Raw genomic sequence first — 14,735 nt, 5'->3', positions numbered from 1 at the left:
GTGGAAAACGCCCGTAAAGGGACCAAGGAAAGACAAAAAAGAAAACGAAAACTAAGAGGAGAAATTTAAAAAGGTATCCTCATCCCCAGCATCGTCGTCATCCAACATATCACCCTATTTTTTCTTTTGTGTAAAGGCAACGGCCGACATAGCTCGGGCTGCGTCGGAAGAGGAGTGAATCACAAAGTTTTGCAGAATTGCCCCTCGAGACTTAGCCTGCTGCACTTTATTCAAGAACTCCACCGGCAATGGAGCTTTAAGAACGTCGCTCTGCAAAACAGCCCCAGCAGCACGGCCAGCTGCTTTTTGGAAGTCCGAAGACATACCATTCTTGATTATACGCCGGAGTCGGTGCTTGATAGAGGAATCAGAAACCTTCCCCTTCTTGGTAGTCCCCTTCGGTCGCCCTCAGCCGCGAGTTACGGGGGGATCCTCCATCGTCGCCTTTCCAGGCGTTACAATCAAAGCCATATCTGGATTGCTACAATGCGTCGGGATGATAGTATCGATCTCGGGAACAGTAGCAGTATTTATCAGATGTTGGGGTGGAACATTCTCCTTACCAACCACGATTAATGACCCTCCATCTGAATGATAAAAGTCCGAGGAAGGAGAAGCCGAAGTAGAAGAAACAGTGAGGTCGTTGAAGATGACAATCTGCTTGTTAGAAGCATCCTCAGACCGATCCGAGGTCGACGTGTTGCCCCTATCATCATCCCCCACATCTTCTACATCCCCTTCTTGAAAATTATCCAACACAACAAAATGGTTGGAATTGGAAATGTCGTCCTTCTGTGTGTGTTCCACCCGATTGGACAAATTCATCGCCCCCTCAGCATTAAAATCCGTGTGAGCATACTGAACATCCTGTTGTTGACGATTCACCTGGCGCCAATTAGATCGAGGCTTCGGTCTCGCCTTAGCGCGTCCCTGTACTTTAGTGAAAACTGCCTCTTCCTTTTTCATCTCTGGCGCCACCTCCACCTTACCGGGAGTTGTCGTATTTTCCCAACATGCATCAGTACTGTGCCCCATAGCATTGCAAATACAGCAAAAAAAAAAGGCAAATTCTCGTATCCGAATTCAACTGAGAGTTCAACATCACCACATTTTATATCCAAAAAATCTGGAACTTCTGATTTATGCTTAATTTATTCTATTTTTAAGGGTTTGTATGTACATGTTTTAAGATAATCTTCTGGAAATTGGTGCGTTTATGGTATATTTTATGCTTTGCAGGAGATTTAGGCTTTCGAGATAGAAGAATGCAGTTTTGGAGAATTTTGGATGAATTTGGCGTTTTCTAGGTGTTCTGGTCTCCAGAGCAGAGGAACCGAAGTCTCCAGAGCAGAGAAATGATCATTTCTCTGGAGTCAGAGAAAACAAAGACCTCAAGTCTCCAGTGCAGCAGAATCAATCGCCAGAGAAATCACCATTTCTCTGGAGTCAGCGAAGTCAAGAAGCCAGTGTAGCAAAGTCATCACCAGAGGAGTTAATAGTCAGAGTAGCTAAGCAAGAAGCCATTACAGCAGAATCGAGAAGCCAGAGAAATCACCGTTCCTCTGGCGATAGCAGAGAAATCACCATTCCGCTGGCAAATCATTCCGCTGGCGACCCATTCCGATGTGCGAGGTCAGAGAAATCATTCATTCCTCTGGCGTGACCCGTTACCCTGGTGACATCCATTCCTCTGGCGAGAGTTGTGAATTCGGCGAGAGTAGGAGTATTTTCCGGAGCGCGCATCCAGCTGGAAAGTTGCCTTATTTCACACGATTCTATTACCTTTAGAATTCTACTTTGCATGGCAACTTATATGGTGATCCGAAGGAAATCTGAAATCTATAAATAGGTCCTCTTTTGACCTATTGACAGACCTGACACACCCGAACCCTAGCATTCATACTTTAGTTTTTTCTAGCTTTAGAATTTTATTGTTTTCTAGTTTTCAAGGCTTGGATCAAGATTGAAGATTCAAGTCGCTACTTCAGTTTTTATTCGGTTTTTATATAATTCGTTTTTACAATTGTGTTATTTTTAATCATGTTTATGTTTTATTTTACTATGTCTAGCTAGTTTCCTTTAGCTGTTTCTAGGGTTTGTAAATAGTTGATTGAATTTATGTGATTTATTTGTTAATACCTTTGTGCCTTCCAGTTTATGATTCATAATTCCTGGTGCTTATTTTCTTGTGAATTATTTGGCCAATAGTTTGCATGTTTAGCTATTCGGTTTGAGACCTAGCGGAGATAACTGTTTAGCGGATTCAGGAATGTATGATATGATTTTAACCTTGAGACCTAGCGGAGATAGGTGGATCATAGGGAGCTATTCTTAGGAGCTATTGGGAGTTAGTAGATTTTCTTGAGACCTAACGGAGATAGAGAATTTACTAATCTACGATCGTTGCTGCTCTAGCGAGAGTAATTGATTAATTAAGTGATCTCTCATCATAACTGGATTAAATTGGTACATAGGATTAATAGATTAATTACATAGATTTAGTTAATGAATTTACTACCCTAGGATCAGTTGTCTTTCATATTTGATTTTTCTACGTGTGTTTATTTATTATTATTTGCACTTTAGCTACTTAAGTTTGTTTAGGAGATAGCTAAAGTAGTTTCGTTGTGTCAGTCCCTGTGGATACGATACTCGGTTACTTATAATTTGTGCTACAATTGCACCGTGTTAGTTGCGGTAATTTGTTGCTAATAATTTAGTGATCAACTTTTTTTGGCGCCGTTGCCGGGGACTGTCAAGAAGTTGCTTTAATATTTCCGATAGGACTTTATAGTACTTCAGGCTTTTATTTGTTTGTTTGTTTTTTTTTTTTTTTTTTTTTTCTGTTTTAATTTTTTTTTAGTGTGGTACTGTGGGATAAAGCGAAGTCGTGGTATCATACGCTGCAGCTGGGAGAGAATATCGTGTGGGAGGATTTGGCTCATACATTCCTACGCAAGTTTCATCCGCCTGGCCTTACGTTGAAACTGAAGATGGACATCGTGCAGTTTCAGCAGTACGATGGAGAAAAGCTAGCGGAGACTTGGGAGAGGTATCAGGAGAAGCTCAAAAAGTGCCCAAGCCATGGTTTTGATGAAGGCACGCTTGTGATAATGTTCTACAATGCCTGCGGGGAGCGTACAAGGATGCACATGGATACATCTGCTGGTGGATCTCTACTCCAGAAAAGTAGTTCTGAAGCATGGAGCATTATTGATAGTATGGCTTCTACGAGCTACCAATGGCCATCTGAGCGAGTTCAATTAAAGAAGGTTGCAGCTGCGTCAAGTTCTGATCCTATGGCAGCAATGGTGACTCAACAAGCAGTGATGGCTACACAGCTGGCAGAACTAACTACAAAAATTGGTGCGTTGAATGTTGGATGTCATGAGCAAGCTGTGATAGACCCATCAGCCATGGAAGATGTCAATTACATGAATGGCAGAAATTATGGGAATTTCCAGCGAGGACAACCAGGAATGTATGGCAGAGGTCCACAATTTCAGCAGGGTCAGCAGCAGTTCCAGCCAGGAGCATGTCCGCATCCTAACCTTTCTTACGGAAATCCGAGCAATGCTTTGCAGCCTCCACCTGGATTCTCTGTATCTAGCGGAGGAGTTATAAATGAGCCGAAGAAAGCATCAATGGAGGATATGATGCAGCAGATGTTAACAGAGATGTCTAGCATGAAGACAACTGTTAATTCAAGGATGACTAACTTGGAGTCTCAAGTGGGTAACATTGGGAATAATTTTTCATCACTGTCGAAGCAAGTACAGATTTTGGAGACTCAAGTTGGTCAGATTGCTAACCAAGCAGCTGCGCAGCACACACCAGGAAAGTTTCCTAGCAACACTGAGATAAATCCTAAAAATCAGTGTAATGCGATTCATCTAAGGAGCGGAACTCAATATCAAAATCATACAAAGCAGAGGAATCATCACTCCTCTGCAGAGCAGCGGGGTCAGCCAGAGCAGCGGGATGGCAAGAATGGAAAGGAACAAAATGTAGAGATTATGGATGAGGATGACCTGGAGACGATTGTGTGCGATTCATCGCCTACTTCTAAGGGATCGTTGAAAACCTCTGCTGTTAAGAAGCCTATTCCTACTCCTACGTTTCCCAGGCCAGAGTACAAGCCTGTAGCACCCTTCCCGAATAGCCTGGCAAAGCCAAAGATGGATCAGAAGTTAGCCAAGTTCATGGAGATGTTTTCAAAGCTTCACATCAACATTCCTTTACTTGATGCTTTAAGAGATATGCCAGATTATGCCAAGTTCCTCAAGGATGCAGTCTCCAACAAGAGAAAGTTGGGGAAATATGAGACGATTAATCTCTCCGAGGAATGCAGTGCAGTGCTACAAAGGAAGCTACCATTGAAGCAAAAGGATCCTGGCAGCTTTACTATCGCTTGTGTGATTGGAGGGCAGAATTTCTCCCGCGTTCTTTGTGACTTAGGGGCAAGCATCAATCTGATGCCTCTCTCTATTTTCAACCGATTGGAGATTGGAGAAATCAAGCCTACCTCTATTGCTTTGCAGATGGCAGATCGTTTAATCACATATCCCAAGGGAGTTGTGGAGGATGTTCTTGTGCAGGTGGAGCAATTTATTTTTTCTGCGAACTTTGTGGTCTTGGACATGCTGGAGGACAAGAATACTCCATTGATTTTGGGGCGTCCATTCCTAGCTACCGGTCGTGCTCTTATTGATGTACAGGATGGAGATCTCACATTTAGAGTCAATGATGAAAAATTGACTCTATCTATCTATGACGCTATGAGAAAACCAGCCGAGCCGCAGATGGATGAGTGCAACATGATTGAATCTGTGATTGATTTCCCTGCAGCTGTAGACGATCCCTTGGAGGAGTGCATCATACGGTCCTTATATCCATATTCCAATCTAGACGAGGCGTGTGATGAGATCTTAGATTATATTGCAGAGCTGGAGGCCGTAGAGAGACATCCCATCGATCCTGTGCCTTACATGGATATTCACAAACCTGTTGATGGGGGAAGCAAGTCGGTGGCAAAAGAAAAAGATAAAGAATCCTCTGCGCCAGAGGAATCATTCAGGCCAGAGGAATCACCCGGGCTAGCGAAATCACCCGGGCCAGAGAAATCATCCAGACCAGAGGAATCACCCGGGCCAGAGAAATCATCCGGGCCAGCGGAATCAGCTAGGCCAGCGGAGTCATCCAGAGCTGCAGCCACACCCAAACTTGAGCTGAAACCGCTTCCTGATCACTTGAAGTATCAATTTTTGGGTGACAATGAAACTTTTCCTGTTATTGTGTCTGCCTATTTATCTCCGTTGGAGTTGGAGAAGTTGATGCGAGTTTTAAGGAAATACAAGTCTGCTATAGGATGGTCTATTTCCGACATCAAAGGAATTAGTCCTTCTATTTGCATGCATCGTATCTTATTGGAGCAGGAATACAAGCCTAAGGTGCAGCCGCAGCGAAGTTTGAATCCGGCGATGCAAGAAGTTGTGAGAAAGGAGGTGCTCAAGTGGTTGGATACCAGCATTATTTATGCCATCTCTAATAGTGAGTGGGTGAGCCCAACTCAAGTTGTCTCTAAGAAGGGAGGCATGACTGTGGTTAAGGATGAGAGAGATGAGCTCATAGCTACGAGGCTGGTCACAGGATGGCGCGTGTGCATTGATTACCGAGCTTTGAATGCAGCCACACGTAAGGATCACTTTCCTTTGCCGTTTATTGATCAGATGCTTGACCGATTGGCAGGATACGAGTACTACTGCTTTCTGGATGGGTACTCGGGCTACAATCAAATCATGATAGCCCCGGAGGATCAGCATAAGACCGCGTTTACTTGTCCCTATGGCATCTTTGCTTTTAGGAGGATTTCTTTTGGTCTTTGCAATGCTCGTGCCACTTTCCAGCGCTGCATGATGGCGATTTTCCATGGGATGATTGAAAATATCATGGAGGTATTTATGGACGATTTCTCTGTCTTTGGATCTTCCTTTGATAATTGTCTGGACAATCTTGCTCAAGTGTTGCAGCGTTGTGAGGAGACGGCACTCGTGCTCAATTGGGAAAAGTGCCACTTCATGGTTCGTGAGGGCATTGTTTTGGGACATAGGGTCTCTGCCCAAGGATTGGAGGTGGATCGTGCTAAGATCGTGGCCATTGAAAAGTTGCCGCCGCCTACTTCCGTGAAATCAGTGCGGAGCTTCCTTGGGCATGCAGGATTTTATAGGCGCTTCATCAAAGACTTCTCCAAGCTGTCCAAGCCACTTTGTGCTTTACTAGAGAAGGATGTGAAGTTTGTCTTCACCGATGAATGCCTCGTCTCATTTGAGAAGTTGAAAGCCGCGCTGATCTCTACGCCAGTGTTGATCACGCCGAATTGGAGTGCTCCGTTTGAATTGATGTGCGATGCTAGCGATTGGGCCGTGGGAGCTGTGTTGGGGCAAAAGCGAGATAAGTTATTCAAGGTAATTTACTACACTAGTAAAACTTTGGATTCTGCTCAGAGGAATTACACAACCACGGAGAAGGAGCTGCTAGCAGTGGTGTATGCCTTTGATAAGTTCCGTTCTTACTTTATTGGAACTCATTCAATTGTTTACACTGATCATGCCGCCATCCGCTACTTGTTCACGAAGAATGACTCCAAACCCCGATTGATTCGTTGGATCTTGTTGCTTCAAGAATTTGATATGGAGATTCGTGATCGAAAGGGATGTGAGAATGTGGTAGCCGACCACTTGTCTCGATTGGAGAATCCGATTGAGGGGGATGATCCGAAGATGGCCATCAATGAGTCATTTCCCGATGAGCAGATTTGGGCGATGCTATTTAAGGATCCTTGGTATGCAAAGTATAGCAATTACTTGGTTATTGGAGCTCTTCCCGAGGGGTTGTCGCACTATCAAAAGAAGAAGTTCCTCCATGATGTCAAGTTTTATTATTGGGAGGATCCTTACCTATATCGGAGGTGCGCCGATGGCTTTATTCGGCGATGCGTTAGAGAGCATGAATGGCCAAAGATCATTGAAGAGTGCCATAGCTCACCTAGTGGAGGCCACTTTGCTGCCAACCGCACTGCCATGAAGGTAAATCATAGTGGATTCTATTGGCCTTCAATTTTCGCAGACTGCCATGCCTTTGTGAAGTCGTGTGATCGTTGTCAACGCATGGGCAATATCACCAAGAAGGATGATATGCCGCAGAATATCATTGTTGAGGTGGAGCTGTTTGATGTTTGGGGAATTGACTTCATGGGTCCTTTCCCTGCTTCTTGCGGTTTTTCCTACATATTGCTTGCTGTGGAGTATGTGTCTCGATGGGTGGAGGCGATCCCAACTACCACCAATGATTCTAAGGTAGTCATTAAATTCTTGCAAAAGAATATTTTGACTCGGTTCGGAGCACCGAGAGCGTTGCTTAGTGATGGGGGGTCGCATTTCAACAACAAGTTACTAGCAAGCGTGTTGGCAAAGTATGGAGTAAAGCACAAGGTGACGACTCCATATCATCCTCAAGCTAATGGACAAGCGGAGTTGGCTAATCGAGATATCAAGCAAATCTTGGAGAAAAGTGTGGCCAACAAGAAGGAATGGGCGAAGCACCTAGATGATGCTCTTTGGGCGTATCGCACTGCCTACAAAACTCCGATTGGTATGTCTCCCTATCAACTTGTCTTCGGCAAGTCATGTCATTTACCTGTTGAGATATAGCACAAGGCATATTGGGTGACGAGGAGAATCAATTTGGAGTTCAAGGAGGCTGGTCATACAAGGCATGATTTATTGACAGAGTTAGATGAATGGAGGAATGAAGCCTATGAGAGTTCCCGCATCTACAAAGAGAGGGCCAAAAAATTCCATGATCTGAGCATCCGCACCAAGGAAATCAAGCCAGGAGATGAGGTACTTTTATACAATTCGAAACTACGTTTGTTTCCTGGCAAGTTGCAATCAAGATGGACAGGGCCATATGTGGTGCATAAGAGCAATTGGAATGGGACGTATGAGTTGTTTGCCACTGATGGCACTACCTTCACTGTTAATGGCCATCGTCTCAAACCATACTTCAAGTCAAACGTGGATCGTGGTCTTGAAGTTGTCAAATTCAATGACCCATGAGTTTGAGGTATCGTCGAGCTCTAGACGTTAAATTAAGCACTTGTTGGGAGGTAACCCAATTGTTTTTCTTTGTTTTATTTTCCTTTCTTTCTGTTTCGTTTTGTTTTGTTTTGTTTCTCTTTGTTTCTTTGTTTAGTTTGGGGCAGGTGTTTCTCTGCCAGATTTCTGGTGGTCTTCATGTTCCAGCGCAGCCATTCTCTTCGCTGCACCTGTCCAGCGCAGCCACTCTTTACTCTGCCCAAGGCCGAAAACCCACCTTTTCACCGCCTCTCACGAAGATTCAGTTTTTCATTGCCGATAATCAGGGACGTTTTCTACACTCTTCGTATTTCTTTTATGCCCTGAGGACATGGCATGCTTTAAGTGTGGGGGAGTGGTGTTTTGTTGCTTATATTTTTCAAAATTGGGCGAAATTGATTTTTCTATGCTTAGTTTTTGGTCTCAAATCTGGCTAATTTTTATGAATTTGTGGAAGAGAAGATGGTTTTCAATGTGCATTTTGGGTTTGTGAATGAATGGAGGATATTCTTGTTTTACTTTTAATATATGTTTCTTGATTGTGTAAAGAATTATGAGTTTTGTTGCAACACTTTTGTAAGTAAGTAAAACGTGATTTGTCCGGTAGATGCTAGAAGGAGTGTTGTCATTGTGATTGCCTACGATCGTATCTTATCTGTGAAAATGTTGGACGAATTGCCAACTTTAAAAATTGTCAGCTCTGAAACATCTGGCCTGTTCTGAAATGTGATAGCTCTGAGTCTCTGCTCCTCTAGTCTAACTATGAGCATGAGAAACCACGTGAAAAGACTTTGGATTACATCCAAATGGTTTTATTTCATGAATTATGGCTCAACTGTCGAAATCTCAAGCACACAAAGTGTGAAAATTGGTGATATTGATTATAAAGGCGATCACATTAGGGAATTCACTTCTAGCGGAGAATTGGGTCTGATCGAATTACTTGCATTACTCTTTTGTTGCTTCTTAAACTTTGAGTTACTTGCATGACCGAGAGATGTATGTTGATTGTAAAGTGTTGAATTGACTTTGTGAATGTTTGGATGGAAATGAACATTGTTGAAATCAATCTCTTCCTAGGATTCATATAGATTTTGCTTGAGGACAAGCAAAAGGCTAAGTGTGGGGGAGTTGATTTATGCTTAATTTATTCTATTTTTAAGGGTTTGTATGTACATATTTTAAGATAATCTTCTGGAAATTGGTGCGTTTATGGTATATTTTATGTTTTACAGGAGATTTAGGCTTTCGAGATAGAAGAATGCAGTTTTGGAGAATTTTGGATGAATTTGGCGTTTTCTAGGTGTTCTGGTCTCCAGAGCAGAGGAACCGAAGTCTCCAGAGCAGAGAAATGATCATTTCTCTGGAGTCAGAGAAAACAAAGACCTCAAGTCTCCAGTGCAGCAGAATCAATCGCCAGAGAAATCACCATTTCTCTGGAGTCAGCGAAGTCAAGAAGCCAGTGTAGCAAAGTCATCACCAGAGGAGTTAATAGTCAGAGTAGCTAAGCAAGAAGCCATTACAGCGGAATCGAGAAGCCAGAGAAATCACCGTTCCGCTGGCGACCCATTCCGCTGGCAAATCATTCCGCTGGCGACCCATTCCGATGTGCGAGGTCAGAGAAATCATTCATTCCTCTGGCGTGACCCGTTACCCTGGTGACATCCATTCCTCTGGCGAGAGTTGTGAATTCGGCGAGAGTAGGAGTATTTTCCGGAGCGCGTATCCAGCTGGAAAGTTGCCTTATTTCACATGATTCTATTACCTTTAGAATTCTACTTTGCATGGCAACTTCTATGGTGATCCGAAGGAAATCTGAAATCTATAAATAGGTCCTCTTTTGACCTATTGACAGACCTGACACACCCGAACCCTAGCATTCATACTTTAGTTTTTTCTAGCATTAGAATTTTATTGATTTCTAGTTTTCAAGGCTTGGATCAAGATTGAAGATTCAAGTCGCTACTTCAGTTTTTATTCGGTTTTTATATAATTCGTTTTTACAATTGTGTTATTTTTAATCATGTTTATGTTTTATTTTACTATGTCTAGCTAGTTTCCTTTAGCTGATTCTAGGGTTTGTAAATAGTTGATTGAATTTATGTGATTTATTTGTTAATACCTTTGTGCCTTCCAGTTTATGATTCATAATTCCTGGTGCTTATTTTCTTGTGAATTATTTGGCCAATAGTTTGCATGTTTAGCTATTCGGTTTGAGACCTAGCGGAGATAACTGTTTAGCGGATTCAGGAATGTATGATATGATTTTAACCTTGAGACCTAGCGGAGATAGGTGGATCATAGGGAGCTATTCTTAGGAGCTATTGGGAGTTAGTAGATTTTCTTGAGACCTAACGGAGATAGAGAATTTACTAATCTACGATCGTTGCTGCTCTAGCGAGAGTAATTGATTAATTAAGTGATCTCTCATCATAACTGGATTAAATTGGTACATAGGATTAATAGATTAATTACATAGATTTAGTTAATGAATTTACTACCCTAGGATCAGTTGTCTTTCATATTTGATTTTTCTACGCGTGTTTATTTATTTTTATTTGCACTTTAGTTAATCAATCAAATCTCTACGTTCTGTTGTCTGTCTACTACTTAAGTTTGTTTAGGAGATAGCTAAAGTAGTTTCGTTGTGTCAGTCCCTGTGGATACGATACTCGGTTACTTATAATTTGTGCTACAATTGCACCGTGTTAGTTGCGGTAATTTGTTGCTAATAATTTAGTGATCAACTTTGACCGTGACATTCATCTCAACAAGCACCCTAGCAAAGTGACCAACGTGTGCATGTACTGAAATACCATCAATCAGAATCGGGGTACCCACCTCACGAGCAATACCAGAAAGCACCTCAGGATGCCAAAGATCATGAGGTAAATTAAAAATACGGACCCAGACTTGAGCAATAGTGGAGGCAGCTTTGTATGGATCGAAAAAAGGAACCCAAACCTGCAGATGAAGGATACCTGAGCGAAGACGCCAAGTCTTTTTAGCAAAAGCCATAGCTAAATCTTCGTGCTGCATTAATAGATTATACGTGGGGGGATTGGGAGTGGGAGGGGGAGGGAATTTCTAATTTAGAAAATTGGTTGCTATTATTATATATATAATTTATGCTTTATCAAGTATTATATAATGTTTGATTCTAAGAAAAAGTATTATGTAATGTTAGTTTTTATTTTGTTGAAATAAATTAATCGTTCTACAATATTTAAATATAGAACTTTAGTAACTATTATTAAAAGAGTTAATATATAAAACTATCCACTTTCATATTGTAAAGATAAAAATAATAAAAACTATCCACTTTTTGATTGAAAAGACAGAAATACCCTCTTTTAAAAATATGTACTCTCCTTTCTCCTCTCTCTCTCCACTCTCTTTCTCTCTCTTCTCCCTCACGGTACACTCCCTTCCCCCTTCTCTCTCTCTCTCCCTCCCTCCCTCCCTTCGAGCACAGATTGCCGGCGAAGAGCCACCGCCTCGGCCTCGTCGCCTCCGCCATCTTCTGCTTCGCCCCCGGCCTCGTCATCTCTGCCCCGGCCTCGTGGCCTCTTCCATCTTCTGCCATCGTCTCCGAGCACCCCCACCACCACCTCCACCGCTACCTCCTCCACCCCGCCCGCCCCCTTCCGCCGCCGTCCGCAACCCTCCTCAACACCTGCATCTTCGCCTACTGCCGCTCCGGCTGGCCCCACCTCGCCACGCAGCTCTTCAAAAAGATGAAGCGCCTCAAAATCCGCCCTAATTTGCTCACCCTCAACACTTTGCTGAATTCACTGGTAAAGAAAGATATTTCCTCTCGCTCTACGCATTTTTGTAAAGAGTTGTTTGATGATGATGTGAAATTGGGGGTTTCGCCCAGTGTGGTTACTTTCAACATCTTGATTAATGGCTACTGTTTAGAATATAAGTTTAACGATGCAATTCATTTGTTGAGGAAAATGGAGCATGATTTTAAGGTAATGCCAGATAATGCTAGCTATAACACTGTTTTAGATGCATTGTCTAAGAAGGGGAAATTACACGATATGCACGATTTGCTGTATGGTTTGAGGGAGCTGGAATTGGGGGAGGATCGGAAGGAATTGAAGAAGATGGCGCCTGTGAATGGAAGGACGGTGTTGATATTCCGAGCTCCATGTGGATGCCCGCTTGGTAGAATGGAGGTTTGGGGCCATAAGAAAATCCGTAGAATCAAGAAATAGTCTTGATTTCTTTCCCTAGTTTATACCAAATACTATATACTCTTCCTACATATATACAATAATAATAAGTGATGTGATGCTTTGGTAGTTATACAGTAGCAAAAACTGAGGAAAACTGATCACATACTTTGCTATATGAATACAGCTAATTAACACTTGTGTTGCCTTGGAAAATGGAAATGCATGCATTCTTCTCTTGTTTTAACTATTTTGGGGATAATTAGGCTCATTCCATCTTAGGCCTTTGGATTAATCAATAAGAAGGGAAGGTTGGGAAAGTGTTATGTAGCATGTGATTGTTGATGAATGAGATTGTGATGAGTTGTGAAGCAGTTTTCTCCATGATTATATATGTTATGATGCCTTCACTAATGATGATTACTTTTGGTATTAGGTATATATATGTACTTATTAGAAGTTGTGTTGTGCTTGTGCAAGTGCAATCCATTTTTGTGGATGGAGGATGGAGGGCTTTAGAGCTATGCTTTAGTGTCCTCCTTCAGTGGATAGTAAATAACACTGACTTGTATCAATGTGAGCCGTATTTTTTGTCTGATAGTACTACTTTCTTGCATATGCACTTTAAAGGAGTTGAGAAAGAAATCAGAGTGTGTGATCTGTGAAATCTTGAATTTTAGATTCCAAGCAGAGTATGTGATCTTTGAGATTTTGGGTTGAGATTTAAAGTTTTTAAGATTCTGTGGTATCTGCTTATTTCCTTATCTGCAAAATTGAAATTTTTTCTGGTTATACTCTTGTCTCTCTTTTAAGTTTTAGAAGATAAATGTTGTCTAGTTTTCTCTTACATGAGTGAAAATGTATCGAGCTAGCACATTTATCACGTAGAATTTTGAGCCCTCTCTCGTATCATTTGCTACAATGGCAGCTTCCCATATAGCAAAAGATACGAGGAAGGTAGGCTGGTTCAATCCACTGAAGCAGCCGCCGAAGAAAAGCTGGTAAGACACCTCATTGTGGCCATCTCTGCTCTTGTGATTGATGTATCCGTTGGTTTATAAGGACTCGTGCTTTAGAGAGCTGATCGACATTCTGTGTTGTTTCATGTTCCATCTAATATCGTAGTTTTTACAATTATTTTCAAAATTTTCTATCTAATTATATTTGTGTTGATTTCTCTCTCATTCAGGATATGGGTCCCTTAAATGGTTGTACCAACGGCAACAAGACATTTTAATCGAATGTCGAGATCCAACAATCTTTGAGGAAAGAGGTATTGGAGAATGTTGATTTCACAAGCTTCATCTGAACTCCTGCTTTATACCAGCTTCATATTAATTGGATGTTAAGTTTTTGTACAGTTAGTGTGGTTACATATTCACTTTTGTTGTTGTGCAGATATTGACGCTCAAAAAGAGATTACAAGACCAAGTTTCTGTTCGCGGTGCTCTCGAGAGGGCGCTTGGTTATCAAGCTTCTTCACATGACATTACTAGTGAAGCCACAATTCCAAAGGTTGCTGGCCTCTCTTTTACCAAATTTTTCTACTCTTTCTATTCTTTTATCGATTGCACTTTGCTCGATCTCCTGAAATATTTTAGGAAACTGAACTTTTCTCGTAGGTCTTCTTACTAATAAGTTTATTTGCTTTCCATCCTGCAACATAACTCATTCGAGAAATTTCAGTTTTGGAGCTAGAAGTAGGGCATCTCGAACAATATCTTCTTTCACTCTACAGGAAAGCATTTGATCCACAAGTTTCTACTGTATCTCCGTTAAAGAAAGATGAAGGATTCAAATCGCCCTTAACAACGCCAAGGAGAAGGCGCTTAGATTTTTCAACATCATATATTACACCAGCTAGGGAATCTACACAAGTTGTTGAATTATGTAATTTTTTTTCTACAATTTTAGTTTGAGATTACTACTTATTTGATTTTTGGAGAGGGAGTGTGTGGTATACGAGGAATTAACTGAGGAAGATCATTGCTGTTTGTGTTGTTTCTGGATTGATGCTTTGTTATCTGTACAATTTTTTAGTTTTGTTTTTTTGTGAATAATAATTTACATTTGCTTATGTTTTAAATATCTTATTTATCTCTCTTTAAGTTTTGAAATAGATTTCAATCTCCCTCTCTCATCGGGTGATTCTTTTAGGATTAGAAGTTCATTTTCAATACTTAGAGAAATAAAAAATTGATTAATGTTCTTGAATTCACAGCCACATATATGAATTCACAACTTAATATTCTTGAATTCACGACCACATTGATTAATTCACAACTTCATATTCTTGAATTCACAACTAAAACTCGAATTCACAACCAAAATAAATTCTGTTTAGTTGTGAATTCAAACTTTAACTCAAATTCACAACTACTTGAATTCACAATCAAAATAAATTCTGGTTGTGAATTGA

General features: G+C 41.3%; 1 protein-coding gene and 1 long non-coding RNA gene across 2 annotated transcripts; both read left to right on the top strand.

Annotated features, from left to right (window-relative positions):
- The first annotated feature begins 4,640 nt into the window (after positions 1–4,640).
- On the top strand, positions 4,641–12,244 carry LOC131025814 (pentatricopeptide repeat-containing protein At2g16880-like). The gene is made up of 3 exons (XM_057955603.1): positions 4,641–4,882; positions 11,611–11,932; positions 12,150–12,244. The coding sequence occupies exons 1-3, from the start codon at positions 4,641–4,643 to the stop codon at positions 12,204–12,206; spliced, it is 621 nt and encodes a 206-aa protein (XP_057811586.1). The 3' UTR covers positions 12,207–12,244.
- Positions 12,245–13,082: 838 nt separating this feature from the next.
- On the top strand, positions 13,083–14,402 carry LOC130986881 (uncharacterized). The gene is made up of 3 exons (XR_009089465.1): positions 13,083–13,317; positions 13,506–13,589; positions 13,715–14,402. It is a non-coding gene; the product is annotated as an uncharacterized LOC130986881 (long non-coding RNA).
- The last annotated feature ends 333 nt before the right edge of the window (positions 14,403–14,735 follow it).

Source organism: Salvia miltiorrhiza, chromosome 5 (assembly GCF_028751815.1).
Source record: "Salvia miltiorrhiza cultivar Shanhuang (shh) chromosome 5, IMPLAD_Smil_shh, whole genome shotgun sequence".
Lineage (NCBI taxonomy): Eukaryota > Viridiplantae > Streptophyta > Magnoliopsida > Lamiales > Lamiaceae > Salvia > Salvia miltiorrhiza.
The sequence above is the reverse complement of the archived record's forward strand: the minus strand, read 5'-3'. Positions and strand labels throughout refer to the sequence as shown.

What these genes read in the sequence shown, in the direction of transcription:
- LOC131025814 (XM_057955603.1), top strand. Translation starts at nt 4,641, where the DNA reads ATGCTGGAGGACAAGAATACTCCATTGATTTTGGGGCGTCCATTCCTA. An exon ending in TTGGAGGAGTGCATCATACG is followed by an intron (nt 4,883 to 11,610) that starts GTCCTTATATCC and finishes CTTCGAGCACAG; the next exon opens with ATTGCCGGCGAAGAGCCACC. An exon ending in ACACTTTGCTGAATTCACTG is followed by an intron (nt 11,933 to 12,149) that starts GTAAAGAAAGAT and finishes ACACTGTTTTAG; the next exon opens with ATGCATTGTCTAAGAAGGGG.